Source organism: Schistocerca cancellata, chromosome 3 (assembly GCF_023864275.1).
Source record: "Schistocerca cancellata isolate TAMUIC-IGC-003103 chromosome 3, iqSchCanc2.1, whole genome shotgun sequence".
Lineage (NCBI taxonomy): Eukaryota > Metazoa > Arthropoda > Insecta > Orthoptera > Acrididae > Schistocerca > Schistocerca cancellata.
The window spans coordinates 617,689,535-617,709,781 of record NC_064628.1 but is presented as its reverse complement, the minus strand read 5'-3'; the positions used below and the strand labels follow the sequence as shown (position 1 = coordinate 617,709,781).

Below are 20,247 nucleotides of genomic sequence, written 5' to 3'. Positions count from 1 at the left end.
GTTAGTTGGTTATTTGCATTTTGCACAGGTCATAATTGTGATCTCTTGCTATGTTGTGGAATGAGTCAGTTTTAGAAACATAGTACACTTTCTCAGCATTAAATATGACAAAACTTTGATCACTCACATGATTTCTTCTTATGTTATGGATTTTTTTTACATGAAAACAGATACACACAGTACTACTACACATTAAGAAATTCTTCTTTAGAATAGAAGAAGTTGTCAAGCAGATTGATTTCTGTTTGTGGTTGAGTTTAATAATATCATCTATTAAATATTAAATTCCTTAGATCAATGGGTAGGTGTTCAAATATTTTTATAGCTGAGTACCCCAATTACTTTCCCTGCAACACTGAGTGATGGATAGTGTAAATCATTTTTCCTTCTAGTATTATATTTGCAAATGAATCTTAACTGTTGTTTTCAAACTGTGATTGTTTGTTGAAAACATACTTCATAAGGGGGTAAATATCCTGTGAGGCTGTTGTCAGTTACCCAATTGACCAAAGAGCTGTCTGTCTACAAGAGGTTGTAGAAGTGACATTGCATATTTTCCTTGCTACACACCTATGTTCAGTACATAGCCATTACACCAGTGGAGAGTTGCCACAGAATATGGTGCCAAATACATTGCTGAGTGAAAATAGGAAACTTAGTACACTTTTTGATATTGTTAGCTCCAAACTCTGATGATATCCATAATGCACATGTTGCAGAATTTAGACTTGCAATATATGACTTCCAGTTAAGGTTCTTATCAATATTGACACTTAACAATTAAAAATAGTCAATTTTATTTATTGATTCTCTCACATGCATTATTTCTAATGGTGTGGTCAGGCCTTGTGCAGTGTTGAATTTTATGTGCTGGTATTGTGTATTATTTAATTTCAGTGACTGCCCATTTGCAGAGAACCAGTCATTGATTTTCAATAAAATATATTTTACATTTTCAAGTGTTGAAGCTACACCATTAAGCCTGATTATAATGTTTGCAAAGATAAATGTTTCAGCTTTTTGGGCATATGATGGAAGATCATTAACATAAAATAAGAACTAGAGTGGGCCACTATTGATCCCCATGATACACAAGTAGTGATTATCCTGTACTCTGAAGATGCTGTTTCATTGTGTACATTCCTGGAGTTTCTTAATACTACTCTCTGCACCCATAAAGACAGACATTATGTAAACCAGTTACCAGCAAGATCTTTGATGCTGTGATCTTTGAGTTTCTCCAGGAGAACAGTGGGTGTTGCACAATAAAATACTTTTAACAAGTCACAGAAAATACCAATTGAAAAGCCACAAGGAAGTCCCTGAATGCCATACAAATATGCAAAACAAGATACTGCTTTGAAAGTGCTGTAGAGAATGGTAGAGGAAAGCTATATTAGTAGCAAAAAGGCAATAAATGACTGAGACTTCAGAAAGGGGAGCAAGACAACAAAATCAATTTGGAAAGTTATTAATAATGCTATAAACAAACATGGTATAGCAAGTAATAAATTCACCATAAAACACAGAAATGAACTTGTTGATGACCTGCTTCTAATGGCCAATATATATAATGGTCATTATTTTAATGTAGCTCAAAGGCTGATCATAAGCAAATATGATCTAAGCACAAAGGTAGAAATTCTAATAAGTGAAATAACAATGCATCTACATCCACTAACATTGAAAGGAGTACAAATAGCTATCAGTAAATTAAAGAATAAAATGACCAGCAAATCTGATGATATAGTGACTCCCACATTTACATTACATGGTACGTGGTGTAGGCTGGGTGAGAGTTCCATGGTTCCATGCTACATTGTGTTTATGCTTTCTTTTGGTTATATTGTTATTCCTTGTTTTGCATTGTTGACACTTAATGTCATGCAGACTGATTACTTCTGTGTAATTAATTTATATGTGGAAATAAATGTTTTCATGAGTTAACTGCATATAATTAGTACTGCCGGACATGATCATGCATTGCAGTACTTCCGTGTCAGCTTTCACATTCCACACCAAATCAAAATTACGACTGTTATTCCTGCACCTGCCATATCAGTTTTCCATTCAGCACAAAGATGAATTCCTCACCAGTACCTATCAAGCCAGCCTCAAGTAATGGAGTTATCAGCAGGGTTGTGATCGAACCACTGCCTCCTTGGCACTGTAACCTTTTGCTTTGGCTTGCACAATTAGAGAGCCAATTCATCTTAGCACAGATTATGGAAGATGAAATGAAATATAGTTAAGTGGTAGCTGTATTAATGGTAGACCTTGCCACAGAAGTTCAAGACTTCTGGCTATGCCTCCAGAAACTTAATGATATGCTGCCATAAAGAATGCATTAATTATGCAGCTGTCCCAGTCTGAAGGCAGAAAAGCTTTTACAAACAAAGGAATCAGACAACAGAACTCTGTCCCAACTGTTTTGTTGCCTGGATACTTCTGCAAGTAATACTGTCAGTGACAATATATTATGCAATATATGGATTTTCTGACTACCAGTGGATGCACAGACGATTTTAATGGTATGTCCCGGATATTTGAATGCATCAGCACAAACAACTGATCAAATTGTGGAAAGGTATCAGGTGACAAGTGTTGTGATGTGGGCTACTGCACATGAAAACACAATGTTAGTGACTTGGTTGTTACTAGAGTATTGGCTAGCTGAGCTTACAGTAGATGTGGCAGCACTATAAAAAGCACACAAAAGGCAATGCACACATCGATGATCAAGTAGTTGAAGTCATTTGTCAGTGACACACAACATATGTACATGTTACTACAGAAAATTTGTTGAAGATGCATGGAAGTGTATGCCACTATATAAAGTGAATTGTGATGCTGATACAGGAGCAGTTATAATGATGTCTACCAGCAACACACAAAGTTTGTTAATTACAGATTGCTACACATAAGTGCAGTAACTGACAGATACCGGAGAAGAAATATTAGTGTATCCTGCAACCAGATTATGACATCACAGCCACATGGGTTCTTGCATGTATGCTGTAAATGATACAAAGATTACAACATATGGACATGTCACTTTACTACCCAACCTCAGACTGCATTGTATCTTTGAGTGGCAGTTTAATATGGCTGATGTATCACACCCAATACTTGGAGCAAACTTCCTGGCATTCTACAGTCTGTACTGGACCTATGTTGGCAGTGATTAAGCAACACAACAACAAATACGACTGCACAAGGTAAGGTGAACTGTACTGTTACTACAAGTCAGAGTGGTTGCTGAAGACATGAAATATACATGACTACTACAAAATTTCCCAGAGATCACAAGGCAGTCAGTAACATCAGCACATATCAAATACTTGGTGGTTCATTGTATCCTCACTACCACAGGCCCACCAACTTATGCATGCCCTTGATGTTTAGCACAGGATAAATTACAATGTGGTACCAAAAAAGAAGAACAGTTGTCATCCCTCCAGTGATTGCTGGCAACTAATGCAAGAACCATTCTGGACAGATATCCCATGCTGCGTACAGAGGATTTCTTTGCTGGGGTACAAGGTAAAACGATATTTTCAATAATTAATTTGGTCAAAGTATGCTATCAGATTCTGGTTACTCCTGAAGACATTCCCAAGACAGCTGTCAACATGCTGTTTAGTTCATTTGAGTTCACATGAATGGCATTAGGCTCTATAATGTATCACAGACTTTTTAGTGATTCATGGATGAGATAACACATGACCTAGAATTTTATTATGCTATATAAACAATAGGCTCATTTTGTCTGCATTTGATGAAGTTGTTTGAACACTTGCACTCACGAGGACTAATAGTGAACCCATCAAAAAGTATTTTTGGCATCAAAAAAGTCCAGTTTCTTGGCTATGTAGTGAATGCACATGGCATCTGGCTACTGAAAGACAAGGTGGAAACCATACATTTGTAATCATGACTAGTTACAATCTGGCAGTTGTGACATTATCTTGGTGTAATAAATTTCTGCCATCAGCTTGTGTCACGTCATGCATTAATAGTAGCACCTTTGAATGTACTCTGGAAGGGTGCATTTAGGACAAATGATAGACTTCAATGGATGTTGAGGCATACTCCACTTTCAATGCAATGAAAACAGCAATAGTGGATGCAGTTGTACTAGTGTACCCTGTGGCAAACATGCCATTAGCATTAGTGGTCGATGCTTCTGCTAACACATTTGGAGCAGGCAATAAACCAGAGTTGGCAACCACTTTCTTTTTTTAACCAAAAGCTGTCAGCTGCACAACAGAGTGGGCGATATGTGATTGTGAGCTGTACACAACTTATGCTGTAGTAAAAAAATTCAAGCATTCTTTGGAAGGCCACAATTCCAGTAACTTTGTAGACCACATGTCATTAATTTATGCCTTCAGAGTGAAGCCAAGTAAGGCATCACCAAGAAAACTAAGTCATATTAATTACATTGGCAGTTTGCAACCAACATCATATATGTGCAAGGCAAAGTTAACATATGTGCTGACGCACTCTCTCAGACTGAGGTGATGGACATAATTGAGCATTCATCACTGCACATTAAGGCCATAGCTGCAGCTATTGATTTTAGTGCCATGGCATGGACACAAGATGATGATGGGGAGCTGCACATATTGCTTGTGCAACAATCAGGTTTCCAACTACAAAAAGTGGCAATACTACTAGTATTGCGAACAGCCCTCAAGTGAGGCTTCCAAGCCACAGTGCAGAGTTGGTGTATGGCCAGTCATTACATCTGCCTGGAGAGTTCACCCATGATATGGAAGATGAAACCGTCACATCATCAGACTTTGCTACCAAGTTTCAATCCCACATACATCAGTTTTGTCCAGTACATCCACGGGTACACAACAGATACTGCACTTTTGACTTTGCAGATTTAGCCAACAGTTCACATGTGGTATTATGAAATGATGTGGTACACAAGCCACTGCAACCCCCATATGAAGAGCCATATGCAGTAATTAGTTGAAGTGACAACAATTTCAAAATCAGCATCTATACCATACCTACCATGGATGTACCTGACTGTATCAAACTGGAATTTCAAGATTCACAGCGAACAGAGAAAGATCTTCTGTTGAGAAACATGAAGGAGGGAGAGACAACAACTAAGGATTCCCTCACATGACAAAATACAGAGGAACCGTGATGAACATTGGATGCTGCCACACAGGAAACATCAGCAGGTGCTACCACCCCACAGCTAGAAGAACACACTGATCCCAAGGAGAAGTTCCCAGGTTACAAGTAAGGTATGATGATGTGATGTCAAATTTAATGAGATGTATTGCTGGTACTGGGAGGGGAAATTGTGTAGTGACTCCCACCACATACATTCTGCGGTACATTGATGTAGACTGTACAAGAGTTCCATGGCTCCATGCTGCATTGTGTTTATTCTTTGTTTCTAATTATATAGTTATTCCTTGTTTTGTATTATTGACACTGAATGTCATCCAAACTTCATACGTCTGTGTAATGTGGAAATAAATCTTTTCATGAGTTAACCACAGTGGTGTCCCTGAAAAAATTACTTAATATTGTGCCGGTAAAGCTGTCTCTGAACTTGCTGAGAAAATCATTGCCTCATTTCCATTGGATTGTTTACAAGTAGACTTAAGCTGTGAACACTAATAGCAGTTTATAAAAGTGATGAAAAGTTTGACAATAAAAACTTCAGACCACTGTCACTGTCACCTGTATATTAACAAATAATTGAAAGAACAATGTATGATAAATTGCTAGACTTCCTAAACAAAAACAAAGATCTTTGAAATGCACAAAATGATTTCAGAGAAGACAAATCTAAGCAAACAACTTGCTTCAATTTCCTAAAAGTCATTTACAAAAGTTTTGAGGATAATGAACAAATCTATAAATTTTTTTGAATTTTTTAAAAACTTTTGACCTTATAAGTCATGATCTACTACCATTAAAACCATTTTGGTGTTTCCTATTATTTATCTGATAGAGCAGAAAGAGCATAAATTTTTCAGGAAGGTAAAGTGTACAATTCTGAATATAAAAAAGTCAATTATGGGGTGCTCCAGCGTTCAGTATGGGCCCCATTGATGTTCGGTTTTTTTAATTGACTATCTACCACAACAGATTTCAACAGCAGATACTGTATTATTTGCTGATGATTTGAGCCACTTTATGAAAGGAAAGAATGATTATGAGCTGCAGCAGGAACAAAACAGTAGAAGTAGTAGAAAAACGGTTTAAAGATAACTGTTAATGATAAGAAAACTGTACAGATGGACTTCAACTACATCAGAAATAAAACTAAAACCAATGTAAATTTTACAATGGAGAACTTCCATATTCAGCAAAAGAATCATACAAAATTTTCAAGTTATGGGTGGATGTATATCCAACATGGGAAAACTTGTATAAATGCTTAACAAAAGGTTATGCAAATTCTGACACAAACTAAGAATGCTCAAATATTGTTGCAATGCTGAAACAGTGCTAAATGTTTATTATGCCCATGTTCATGGTCTACTGAGGTATGGTATACTATTCTGGGAAAAATACCATTACTGCACAGCAGTCTTTCGAACTTTAAATGAAAGCAGTAAGATTAGCAAAAAGTGTTGCTTGCAGACAACCATGTCGATGTATTTTAAGAATTAAAAATCTGACCCTGTTATTAATATTTATATTTGAAACTACCTGTTTCATTAAGAGTTATCAGCAGTTTTCAACTCTGAACAGTGAGATAAATAAGCATTAAACAAGGATGATTTTCATAGGGATGTACACACAATGTCAGTATATCAGGGCTGTGGATCATAAAAAGCAAAAGTTCTCTACAAAGCACTACTAAGTAAAATCCAAAGAACAACAAACTTAAATAATTTAAAAGAAAACTGAAAGATCCACTAATAATTAATAGCTTGTAGAACGTTATTGAATATTTAGGAGAAAGCATGGATCACATTCTACTACAAGAAGAACAGCAGAAATGATGCACAAGACTACCATCCTGTTTCAGTTACATCCATTTATCATAGAATCTTAGAACTTATTCTGTGCTCAAACATAATGAGGTGCTGGGGTTAGACAGAAATGGGGAAATACCTCAAGAAATGCATGCTTGAACGTAATGCAGATGCTATCCAAGCTTGCAGGGTTTTCTGTTGTTTTTGACCATGAGCAATGACCTCAGCATGTTGCAAGTGTCAGTCACTGTCAGAACAGTGTTCTGTGTTCTTGTAAGTGCATTATACTGGAGCTAAGTGAATTTGAACATGGGTAAATTGTTGGTGCTTGTATGGTTGATGATTAGTAACCAAGAGAGCCAAAGTGTTTGGTGTTTCAAGAGGCACTGTATTGAAGATTTATACTGCATACAGGAAAAGCACAGTAACGTCATCCACTAATTGAGAATGCAGATGAAAGTGTGTGTTGAGTGACCATGACAGACAGTCATTGAAGGAGACTGAGGCAAAAAGTAAGAAGACTATAGCTGTAAGAGTCACTGCAGAACTGAATGTTACACTTGCAAATCCTGCCAGCATCAAAACGACATGCAGGGAGCTCCATAACTGGGAACTGCAGGATGAGCAAAAATTCCAAAACCATTCATCATTTATGCAAATGCATTTAACTGGAAAAAGTGGTGTCAGAGCTACAAAACCTGGCCTATGGTGCAATGGAAGAGTGTCATTTGGTTGGATGAGTCTTGTTTCATTCTGTTTTCGACTTCTTGCTGAATTGATGTCACAAGAGTGAAACATGGCAGGGGTTTGGTAATGATTTGGGTAGCCAATCATGGTATTCCATGGACCCCATGGTTACTCTGCAAGGTCTCATTTCTGCCAAAAATTATGTGCCTATTTTGACTGATCTGGTCCATTGTCTGGTACAATGTATTCTTCCTCAATAGTGCTGCTGTGTTCCAGGACAACAGGTCTCCTATTCATACAGCTTGCAATGTCCATGACTGGTTTTGTGAGTATGAGGATTAATTCTCACATCTATTTTTCCACCACAGTCACCAGATCTCGAAATGATTAAACATTTGTGGTCTACTTTGGAGAGAAGGGTGCAGGCTCACTACCCATCTTCATCATCATTACCTTAATGAGCTACTATTATGCAGGAAGAGAGGTATAAGTTGCCCTTGACAACTGCACAGCACCTGCAATTATCCATACTAACAAGGGGAGGCTACGACATTGGGATCACAGATTTACTTCTAACTTTGTACACCTTTAGTAGGCCGTTGAAACAACATAATGTGCGAATAGTAAGATGCACTACTCTGGCAATTCCAAGAAAATTACAAGAGAAGTTTCACATATCTATTATTTGGGTTATGTACTGTGCATTGGTGCTGGATGTTAGAGTTCATGGTGGTCAAGTCGTTAGCCTTCGAGCTTTGTAAGACAAACATGTATGGGGCAGCGCTTTGACTCCTATTCAAACCTTTATTTTTGTAGTACAAGGGTAAATTCTATGATATTCAAAAAAATTGCACCTACACTATTTGTTCTTGCAGCTTTACCAACATCTCACCTCTACGCAGTTAACTGCCAAATGGGGCCTGCCTTTGTGTCTGCAACACTAAGTTTCGAGGTGCACAATAGTTCTGGTACCTTACCAGATTGTATCTACAAATGATTTCGCAAATCGTGACAGGCATACACTTTCAGAAAAACTCTATGTATTTCTTCCTTTACTTATCAGTATTTATAAATATGTTTGTTCTAATAATTGAACTTAATTAAAAATAGTATGTATCAAATGACAAGAAATTCACTAAAACTTCATGCAAATACACATTTTTTTTTATTATTAAATTATCTCTCAGATGTCAAATAAATTAAATAATATGACCAGTGATGAAACAAATATATATATTAAACATTAAGTCTGAGCATGAGTCAAACTATCACCTCATATACATTTATCTTACGAGCACTAAACACTTGACCACCATCAACTCTAGTGTTGATCACCTGCGCACAGATACATCACTTACATAATAGATGTGTAAAACTTCTCTTGCAATTTTCGCTGAATTTCCAGAGTACTGCACATTACTACTGGCAAGTTACGCTTTTTTAATGGCCTACTAAAGATGTACAAAGTTTGAATAAATCTGTGATCAAGACATCGTGGCCTCCTCTTGTAAGATAACTGGAAGCTCTTTTGAATGCCAACAGTTTTCCTATTCTATTATAGATATGGTAATGTGTAATGTTTTGATGTTCCCATATTTTTTGTCCACCCACTGTATCTCAAACAGAATGACATCATCAACACCAACCAACATGGATTCCAAAACCATCAGTAATCTGAAACCAAATTTATGCTTTCCACACATGACATCCTGAAAGCTATAGATCAAGCCAGTAAGGTAAATGCATTATTTCTTGACTTCTGAAAAGCTTTTGATACAGTACTGATCCAGTGCCTGTTAATGAAAGTATGAACATTCAGGATATCAAACAACATTTGTGTCAGGATCAAGAATCCTGGTAGGAAGAATACAGCTTGTTATCTTGGTTGGAGACTCATTGACAGATGAAGGAGTAAATTCAATCATGTCCCAAGGAAGTGTGCTGGGGCCCTTGTTGTTAATGCTGTATATTAATGGCCGAGCAGACAATATTAATAGTGAACTCAGACTTTTTGCAGCTGATGTAGTTATCTATAATGAAGTACTGTCAGAATGCAGCTGTACAAATATTCAATTAGATCTTGATAAGATTTGAAAGTGGTTTGAAGACTGGCAACTTACTTTAAACATTAAGATACAAAAAACAGCACATTTCACAAAACATGAAAACAAAAGTTTTCTATGACTACTGTATTATTGAGTTGCAGATGGAACCAGTCATCAGCCAGCCAGTGTTGCCCTGTGGTTCTAGGCGCTTCAGTCTGCAACCGCACGACCGCTATGGTCACAGGTTCGAAACCTGCCTCGGGCATGGATGTGTGTGGTGTCCTTAGGTTAGTTAGGTTTAAATAGTTCTAAGTTGTAGGGGACTGATTGTAGATTGTTTGTAGATTGTAGATTTTTAGATTCTGATGACTTCAGATGTTGAGTCCCATAGTGCTCAGAGCCATTTGAACCAATTTTGAACCAGTCATCTCATACAAATATCTGTTTGTAAGAGTTTGTATGGATGTTAAATGCAATACCCACACAGATAGATCAGGTGGTAGACCTTGGTTCAGTGGTAGAATGATGGGAAAATGCAATGTGTTTACAAAGGAAATTATTTACAAACATTCAAGTGGCCCTTTCTAGAAACTTGGTCATATGTATGAGGCCCTTACCAAAGAGAACTAAAAGGGGATATTGAATCTATATGCAGATTGGCAGCACAAATGGACTCAGGTTTCTTTGAGGCACAAAAGAATATTACTCAGATGCTGTAAGACCTGAACTGACAGACACTTCAAAGTAGATGCCAACTATCTCATGAAAGCCTACTTACAAAGTTTCAAGAAGAGTAGGCTATTAAGTAAGGATTTAGAAACATATTACATCTTCCTACCTATCTCTCCCAAAGGATTAGATGAATTACACCACACACAGAGACATTTAAGCAGTCATTCTTCCTACACTCCATACACAAATGGAATCAGAAAAATACAGGTGGGACATACCCTACACCATGCACTTCACATTGACTTGTAGAGTACAGATATTGATGTAGACATGGACAAGTACTCCCAATGGGACATCTGCAGCACATTTCTCAAAATCAGTTGTATAGTATCTCATTGAAACTATCCTGGTGGTTTGATCAACCATAACAATCCAGAATGAATTTTCACTCTGCAACAGAGTGTGTGCTGATTTGAAACTTCCTGGGAAATTAAATCTGTGTGCCAAACAGGGACTGAAGTCTGTAAACTTCGTCCGTGAAGGCAAAGGTTCCAGGTTTGAGCCCCTTTTATTACATTTCCTTGAAGGTTGTCTGACATTTCTCCACCACTGGAGCAGGTTAAACAACAGTCTAGAAACAAGGGAAGAGTAGCTTACACTTTTGAAATGGACATGCTTGCAGTAAAGATAAAAATTGAGTCTCAATCAGCGAAACAACATCTGCACGCATAAACAACAAATCCTACTGAATGAAGTGAAGGATTTTTTCAACATTATTAGTAAAAGAATTTGATGATAAAACATGACAAGTGACTGTCTAATAATTTACTGATTTAAGCACAATTATTGTTCTTGATAGTTTTAAAGAAGTTGTCTCAGAAACCACTGAAAATAGAACATATATTTACACGATGTTTCCATACAGAATGGTTAATGGTTAAGTCACTTTCCTCTCAAAACACTCATTATTTCTTGGCAACTTGTGTGTAGCTGGACTATTAATATTTGATATATTGTGTTGTACTGTTCCCTATCAGGTTTTGCCTGGGCCAGAGGAATTAATCATGAGATTTATGGCAAGAAGAAAAAGTCATTTGAAGACAAGTTACAGACCACGTTTTCCATCCAGGGCCATTATGAAGGATTTTTTAAAGCATTTAAAAGTCTGGATATAGTTTCAAAAATACGTTGGTCATTTATCACTCTTCAGATTGACACAGAAATAATATTCCTTCTAGTGACCAGCATACCAAGTGAGAGAATATAACAGTTACAAGGTGTAACAATTTTTATTTGTAAAATTTTGTTGACGAGATTGAAAGGAGTGCAGAAAGTAAAGAAGCAAGCTCTACCGCAGCTCATAGACTGCCACAGGAAGAAAAGTAGTGTGGAGGGGGCAGGCTGCATCTCCTGGACACAGAGTAGCCTCTATCCCGCCACTTCCTGTTTGGTGCCAAGAATTCATCCTCATTGTGGATAGTGAGCTTCCTTTTTCACGAAGTTGGCGTAGGTAGTACACACAAAAGACCACAAATTGCTTCATCACTCACTCTAAAACATGGAGCCTGAACATGGCACAATTAAATGAAATATGGTATTCAACAACAATGGCTACTACAATGATTTTGCACATGTTATTGTTTTATTTCTAAAATTAGCAGTGATACAACTTATTAGCGGCCTAAAGTTTCTCACCTTATAGACTCTTACTGAAGCAGAACAAGCAGGTGAAAAAATACTGGGAGATTTCCACAGTTAAGAAAAGCCTAACATATTGTAAAGCATGTGAAAGTAATTGTAATAACAACATTGCTACATCTGTCCCACAGAAACCAGAGCCAAAAGCTACAATTGAATTGTAAAATATGAAAAGTTTCTTTCAGGAAACTTGTCAATTATGTTCAGGTAATGAATATGATTTGGTGGTGTTGGCATTAGATTCATCTGTTCTGTCAGCATACATAATTTTTAGACTGCAGAATAAGAGAACACATTCAGCAATTGGAAATGAAACAAAGAACACAACAGTCGAGAATAGCAATTATTATTAACTGTGTGTGTATGATGTATTATCTGATAACAAACAATCCTTAATAACAGTCTGCTTATGTAACATAAATCAGATGGACAGATTACTACTCACCAAATAGAAGATACGGTGAGTCACAGACAGGCACAATGAAAAGACTGTTATATGCTCAGGCTTTTGGCCAAAAGATCTTCTTTCAAAGTGGTAAAGATACTCATTTTTATAAAAGCAAAACTTACACATACATAATCCCTGCCTCTAGCTACTGTCGACAGACTGTGAGCTGCAACTGCATCCGATGGGAGCAGCAGTCTGTTGTGGGTGGTGGGGAGAGGGAGGGATAGGAGGGCAGGAGGGGTGGGAGGAGAGCTGCTTGTGGAAGTGTGCAGGGATATGATGGGGACACAATAGGGATGATAGGTGCAGTTGGGAGGTTTGGGGGGAGGAGGGGGGAAGGGAAAATGATAGATGTAGAGAAATCAAGAAAGATTAGTGGATGCATTGGTGAAACTGACGGCTGTGTAGTTCTGAGTTAGAGAAGGGAAGGGGATGGTAGGGTTACAGGAACATAGGATATATTGCAGGGAGGGTTACCACATGTGCATTTCAGAAAAGCTGATGGTGTTGGGAAGGATCAGATGGCATAGGCTGTGAAGCTGTCATTGAAGTAAAGCACAATATGTTCAGCAGCATGTTCAGCAACTGGGTGGTCCAGCTGGTTTTTGGCCAAAGTTTGTCAGTGGTCATTCATGTGGACAGACAGCATCTAAGTTCTCATTCCCATACAGAAAGCAGCACAGTGGTTACAGCTTGTTTGTAGATTACACGACTGCTTTCACAGATACCTCTGTCCTTAATGAGTTAGGAGATGCCTGTGACTGGACTGGAATAAATCGTGGTGAGGGGATAAATGGGACAGGTCTTGCAGCTATGTCTATTTCTAGGGATATGAACCATAAGGCATGGTGTTGGGAGCAGGGGTGGGATAGGGACTGACAAGGATATTGAATAGGTACGGCGGGTGACAGTATACCACTGTGTGAGGGGTGGGAAGGATAGTGGGCAGGGTACTTCTTATTTCAGGGCATTGCAAGAGTTATTTGAAACACTGTTTGAGAATGTGATCCAGTTGCTCCGGTCATGGGTGATTCTAAGTCACGAAGGAGTGCTCTTTTGTGGCCAGATGGTGGGTATTTGGGAGGCAGTAGGTGACTGGAGATACAACATATGGGACATCTGTTTCTGTGCAAGGTAGGGAGAGTGATGTTGGTCTGTGAAAGGCTCAGTGAACCCTTGTTTATGCAGTAATACTGTGAAATATGTTACACTGTTTTGCACAATTACATGATTCATCTATCTGAGCACCTCTAGTTTCCCACTCTGCCCGTATAATGATTGGTTCATGACAAGTTCAGAATTTTTTCATGCACAGTCTGTTTATCCATGGAGCTGGCTTGGTTAACAGATTCTAACTAAGTCATCCAAATGAAACATAACTGATTCATTATCATCAAACAAGAGAAGAAAATAGAACATAGACTTAAAATTATCAAAAATTCAATGCAAAAATTAAAATTCATAAATTGTCAAACAAGTTTGTTCTAATGGAATTAACAGGCAGAACAAGTATAAAAGGTAAAGACAAAATTCTGGAAGCTGAGAAAATGCTCAGGCTTTGAATTCAAATATAATTTGTTGACATCATGCCATTATTGCTCAGATGCAAACAATGTTAAAACTATGATATGATAATTAAATAAGAGTGAAAAATTCTCTTGTTGACCAAAACATAGTGTGCTCTCAAGCTAAGCTGATTTTTGAGAGACTGAAAGAAGAAAATGGGGAGGCAGACAAAGATGAAGTGTTTAAAGTTAATAATGGTTGATTTAGCCAATTCAGAGATCATTGTAATTGGCATAGCATCCCAGAAAGTGGAGAAGCAGCAAATGGTCTACCAGAGAAATTCAAGGCAGTGAAAGAATCAGGTGGTTGTACCAGCCAAACCATGTTCAGTGTAGATGAAGCTGGTCTGTTCTGGAAGAGGATGTCTAAAAGAACTTTTTTGTGGTTGAAGAGAGAACCTTTCCCGGCTTTAAAGTGGGTAAAGATTGACTGACAGTGAAGGCTGGTGCAAATGCATCAGATAATTGGAAATTAAAATTTATCACTCAGGAAATCCAAGAGCTTTAAAAATATATTAAAGCTGGGTTGCCTGTAATCTGGAAGTTGAATGACAAAGCTTGGGTGGCAGTTTTCCTTTTTGAGGACTGATTTGACCATTTCTTCATACCTGAAGTTGAACATTATTGCCAATTAATACAAATCCCATTTAAAGTAATTCTATTAATTGAGGACACACTGTGTCATCCTCCTGTTACTCCAATTATTTATGACCCATGTGTGAAAGTTGTATTTTTGCCACTCAATACAATGAGCCTGCTTTAATGAATGGACTAGGGAATCAACAATACGAGAGAAGGGAAGTTGCTACTCACGACATAGCAGAGATGCTGAGCCGTGATAGGCACAATAAAAAGTTTCACACAAACATAGCTTTTGGCGATTAAGGCCTTTGTCAGCAGTAGACACACATACACACATGCACACACACACTCATGCAAGTGCAACTTGCACACACATCTGCAGTCTCAGAGAGCTGTGGTGTAGTTTCAGCTCTCTGAGACTGCAGATGTGTGTGCAAGTTGCGCTTGCATGAGTGAGTATGTGTGTGTGTGTGTGTGCGTGTGTGTGTGTGTGTGTGTGTGTGTGTGTGTGTGTGTGTGTACTTCTGACAAAGGCCTTAATGGCTGAAAGCTATATTTGTGTGAATCTTTTTATTGTGCCTATCGCGGCTCAGCATGTCCGCTATGTGGTGAGTAGCAACTTTCCTTCTCTCGTATTGTTACATTCCATCCTGGATTTTCCATTGTTGGACTAGCGGATCATTAAGAAATGTCCATCTGTGCATTCTCATAGAACTAAGAGACAAAACAGTGAGCTCTCTGCAAAAGATTTTCAGAAGCTATTCAGTGTTTTAGATTCCTTGAGAATCATTGCATAATCACGCAATGAAATTTCACATAAAAACTTTGTCCATTTTTTTACCACTGAAACCCTGATTAGAATGATAATGTGATTGAAGAAGTATATTATCTTGCCAGATAATTAAATTTAGAGGGAGATGGGGACGACATTCAAGAACTGTTGGTTTTACAAAATTGGGAACTGACAATCAATGAGCTTATAGAAATGCATGAGCAAGAGCAAAACATTGAGCAATCTGGTTCTTTAGACCCAGTTCAGTCAGAAGATCAAAGATGGTTGCAAAATTGACACAAGGTCTCAGTTCAATTGAAAATGGTCTACAAATTATAAAAAAATCAACTCCAATGAAATGTAGATTTCTGCTAAAAATGGGGAATGATTTATTAGTTTGCTTTGAGGAAATTTTACATGAGAAGAAGGAAAATTATTTGTTAGATGACGTTGTTACATTTTATGAAGTCTTCTGTGTTACAATGATTTCAGTTTACATTATTGCAGTGCATAATACTGTACCGATAAATAATTTGTTTTTGCTGACCATTGTAATAAATTTGATTTACATTGTTATTGCTCTGTCCCATCTGTTGTCTAAATGTGGTGTATTACTGTATTTATAGATGGACTGCTTGTCACTGCAGATATGACAACCATGGGTGGCTAGTCTCTATGGAAAGGACTTCTTGGTATGGAATGGGAGGCAGATGTTGAAGTGCAGGTATTGCTGGTGTCTGGTAGGTTTGATATGGAGTGAGGTACTGATGTAGTCATCCTTGAGAATGGGGGGTCAGGACTGAGAAAGGTAGCATGTTAGGTTAAGAAGGATAAATTGAAGTGAATAGGGGAGAAGGTGTTGAGTTTCTGGGGGAATATACATGGGGTGTTCTCATCCTTGGTCCAGATCAGTCTGACCTCAACAGACACAGGCAGTGGTCATGTGCGTGTGCGTGTGCGTGTGTGTGTGTGTGTTTGTGTGTGTGTGTGTGTGTGTGTGTGTGTTAGTGTGTGTGTGTGTTTGTGTGTATGGACTTGTATTATTGTAATTACACTTAAAATATCTATGGATAAACATGGATCACTATGTTCACAGTAAGATGAAATTCAGAACAGGACTTCAGTTATTCAATTACCCCATTTGGTTTTATTTTACTTTGCCTCAGAGAAGGGAACTGAGATTATTTTCTGTAATTTAATTAAAACAGCCATAATAACTCCTGACCTATTGCAAAAAATTAAATGGAAAAGCTTTTGACAGTGGAATAAAAGTCATAATGTGACACAATTCATTACAGGAAACTTAATTAATTTCAAATGAAAATGAACCTTCTAGAGGTTTTAGATTATGAAGTCGTCATCTCATAAGTATTAGTGAAGGGTATGCAATGAATGATATGTTATTATACCTCTGAGACTGGCCATAGATGAAGTTGTTAGAGCAGAGGTCACAACACCAGTAATTTACCTCTGATTCTCTGCTTGAAGTAGGTAGCTAATAAACATAATACTCCCTAATATTAAATGTGATAGTCACACAAAAATGCAATGAATTAGCCATTAGAATTTACACTGAATCAACTGAAGGTTCTTGGTGAAACATTATAAATTAACTAAATTAGTAATGTACTTGAAAATGGGCTTGTAACCCGAAACCCAGGTTGGGAAGTAACCGTAATAAAATTTGTGAAGCAAGGCAAAAAACATTATTTGTTTAGTTATCCATTAGCCTTTGTTATATTGATTAAATAATTCTTTCAGTAATGAATGACTGTTGACTAACTATGGCATATGTATCGTATTATACTAATAAAATGAATTCCGCCATTCCTGAAACAAATTCAGTTTATGGAGAGAGTGAGTTTAGTTTCATGATTTGTACTACTATATCCACTGTGATTCACAAGAAAAAACATTGCAGTGTGCAAGGAATTAATACAAGAGGTTTGTGTTTTTGAACGTTGAGTTCCTGGGAAATGTAGCACTTGAGCTGTTGGATAAGAATGAAAGAGGGAACTGACTGTTACTGTGGTTGGGTAATCATCTTGACATTTGCCTGAAAAGATTCAGGGAAATCATGAGAAACTTAAGATGGTGGGAGAGAAATTTTGAACTTCAAAATGCTGGTATCAACCATCAAATTGACTTAGCAAAATAACAAAAAATCTAATTAAAGGTGGTAAAATTGCTATTTCGAATTCAGAAGTATCATGATTTCACTGTATACATTTGAGCCCATAATGATATCTGATTTAGCATACTATTGCTTTCTGCTGGTGTCTGGATGTTTTCTGCTACAATGGCACAAATGTAAAAAGAAAGAAGTATTCATTCAAGTAAAGTGAGCATTAAAAATATTGTTTAAAGAAGTTGACTGCACTTCTTTCCAAGGCCTGTTTAAAGATTTGGAATTCTTACTCTCACTTTTCAGTGCATTTACTTTCTGATGGTACTTGTTGCTGGTAATAAGTATCAATTTTAAATAAGATGCAGTTTAGGTAACCATGACACAAAACACAGAATCAGTCTGTATGTATACTTTTCTGTTCTAGAGTTCAGATTGGAGTTCTATATTTTGGTGGGAAGGTGTTCCAGTGAACCCACCTCTGAACAAATTACCTGACAATCATGTTAAGATCAAAGATCCTTGTCACTTCGATGAGACTGGCTTCCTCACCTGATAGATGTACTATTAGATTGGCATGAGAATGCACTTGAAATTTCATTCATCTCAGAGATGACATTGGTGTTTTGGTACTGCTCCTGCAGGAAGTTGTATGCCTCATCACCACCCTGGCGCACACCTTCACAGTACACAACACTTTTCATGTCCGGGTCAAGCCTGAAAAAACAGCAATGTTGTTCATAACAGATGCACTCAAGTGAGTCACAGTATTAGTACATTAGTAGCTTACTCATTCACTAATGCATACAAAATTACAAACGAAAAAAGTGACTGACAAAGTAGATGAGATCATAAGCTGTGAAAAACAGCAGACTGGTCTAGAATGAGGATAGAAAATAGTAGGTATAAAATGCAGCTACCAGCAAGCATTTCATGTGCAGCTCCATTTTATGTGTACTATCAGCCAATTTCCGAATCCATATCTTGCACATCTTACTTATTTTGATGAAAATAAAATAAAAACGAATTTCGTAAACAAAAATAAATGTAAACATCAGTAGAACTATATTTTAACCACAAATAAAATTAATTTAAACAATTCAGAAAATGAAAATTTTAACTGAATATGAAAATAAATGAAAATCAGTAAATTAAAATTTTTTAAGTCAATCAAAAAGCCTGCACATGAAAAACAATTAAAATTTCTGGAGAACAAATATTAACATTTTTCATTTTTGTTTTTTAATTTTCTATTATTTTAATATTTCTAATAAATGTTTTCCCTATAAAGAATAACAAATAAAAATATGACTAATAAAACTGACAAAAATATTTTTAAGAAACTAAGGGAGAAAAATTTTAATGTAATATTTGTGCTTTAAACCATCTTCAAATACAGAATATTTGAGAAGTAAAACACAAAAAGAGGCTTTTGATTATATGAAAGAATATGGTCATGAATTTATTTTTACTTATAAAGAAAATATTACAGATATTCAGGAAAAAACAGAAAAGTCAAATTCTCTCCTTTTCATTACTATAAAAACATTTTTGGATCATCTATTATTACATCTTAACTGTGGTTATTATCATTTACTCAAAACATATAGTGATTCCAGAACGAGATTTTCACTCTGCAGCAAAGTGTGTGCTGATGTGAAAGTTCCAGGCAGATTAAAACTATGTGCCAGACTGAGACTCGAACTCAGTAGAGCACTTGCCCGAGAAAGGCAAAGGTCCCATTTCGAGTTTCGGTCTGGCACACAGTTTTAATCTATCAGGAAGTTTCATATCAGCGCACACTCCACTGCAGAGTGAAAATATCATTCTGGAAACATCCCCTAGGCTGTGGCTAGGCCATGTCTCTGCAGTATCCTTTCTTTCAGGAGTGCTAGTGTTGCAAAGTTTGCTGGAGAGCTTCTGTAAAGTTTGGAAGGTAGGAGACGAGGTACTGGCAGAAGTAAAGCTGTGAGAACAGGGCGTGGGTCATGCTTGGGTAGCTATAATGGTAGAGCACCTGCCCACGAAAGGCATAGGTCCCAAGTTTGAGTCTCAGTCTGCCACACAGTTTTAATCTGCCAGAAAGTTTCATATAGTGATTATTGTAATTTGCCAAATATAATAAAACGTTATATAGTAGTTTTTGTATTATTCTTTGAAGTTTTTAGAAAAATAAAAATAAAAATTTAAGATATTTTTTAAAATTTTATTTTTTTTATTTTTAATGTTTACCGCCGATGTTTTTTAATGTTAGTGCTTTGTTTAATTTTCGTTTGACCGTTTGTTAACCTTCATTTGATCCTCATTAAACTTTGTTTGTCTCCAAGATGTCCTTTGATGAACTCTATGAACGGCTGCGTGTAATAGAAAGTAAATAGATATCTGTCCTTCCTACAACAATTTTTTCGATGGCAGTGTGAGAAACATTTAAATCTAATCCCTCTGGTAGAATTTCTATAACATTGACAAAAATACAGATTTAACTGTTATTTTTACATCAAGATCTAGTGCTATAGATGTTATTCTTAGATGAGCTGATAAAAATAATGCTGGTGTCGAAATAAAAGACACATTACCAGTTGAAGCTAAAATTGTTTTTGAAAATGTAGAAGTTAGAGTAGCTCTTGTTAAATATGATCCTGATTATGAACTAGAATGAGCACAACAAAGATTTAAATATATATTTTATTT

General features: G+C 36.8%; 1 protein-coding gene across 1 annotated transcript in view; it reads right to left on the bottom strand.

Annotated features, from left to right (window-relative positions):
* The window catches only part of LOC126176463 (aminopeptidase N-like), a 201,658-nt gene that overhangs the window by 43,376 nt on the left and 138,035 nt on the right, over positions 1-20,247 (bottom strand). The window contains exon 14 of the mRNA XM_049923619.1: positions 18,109-18,273. Within this exon, the coding sequence (XP_049779576.1) occupies positions 18,109-18,273 (165 nt within the window). The remainder of the gene's footprint in view (positions 1-18,108; positions 18,274-20,247) is intronic.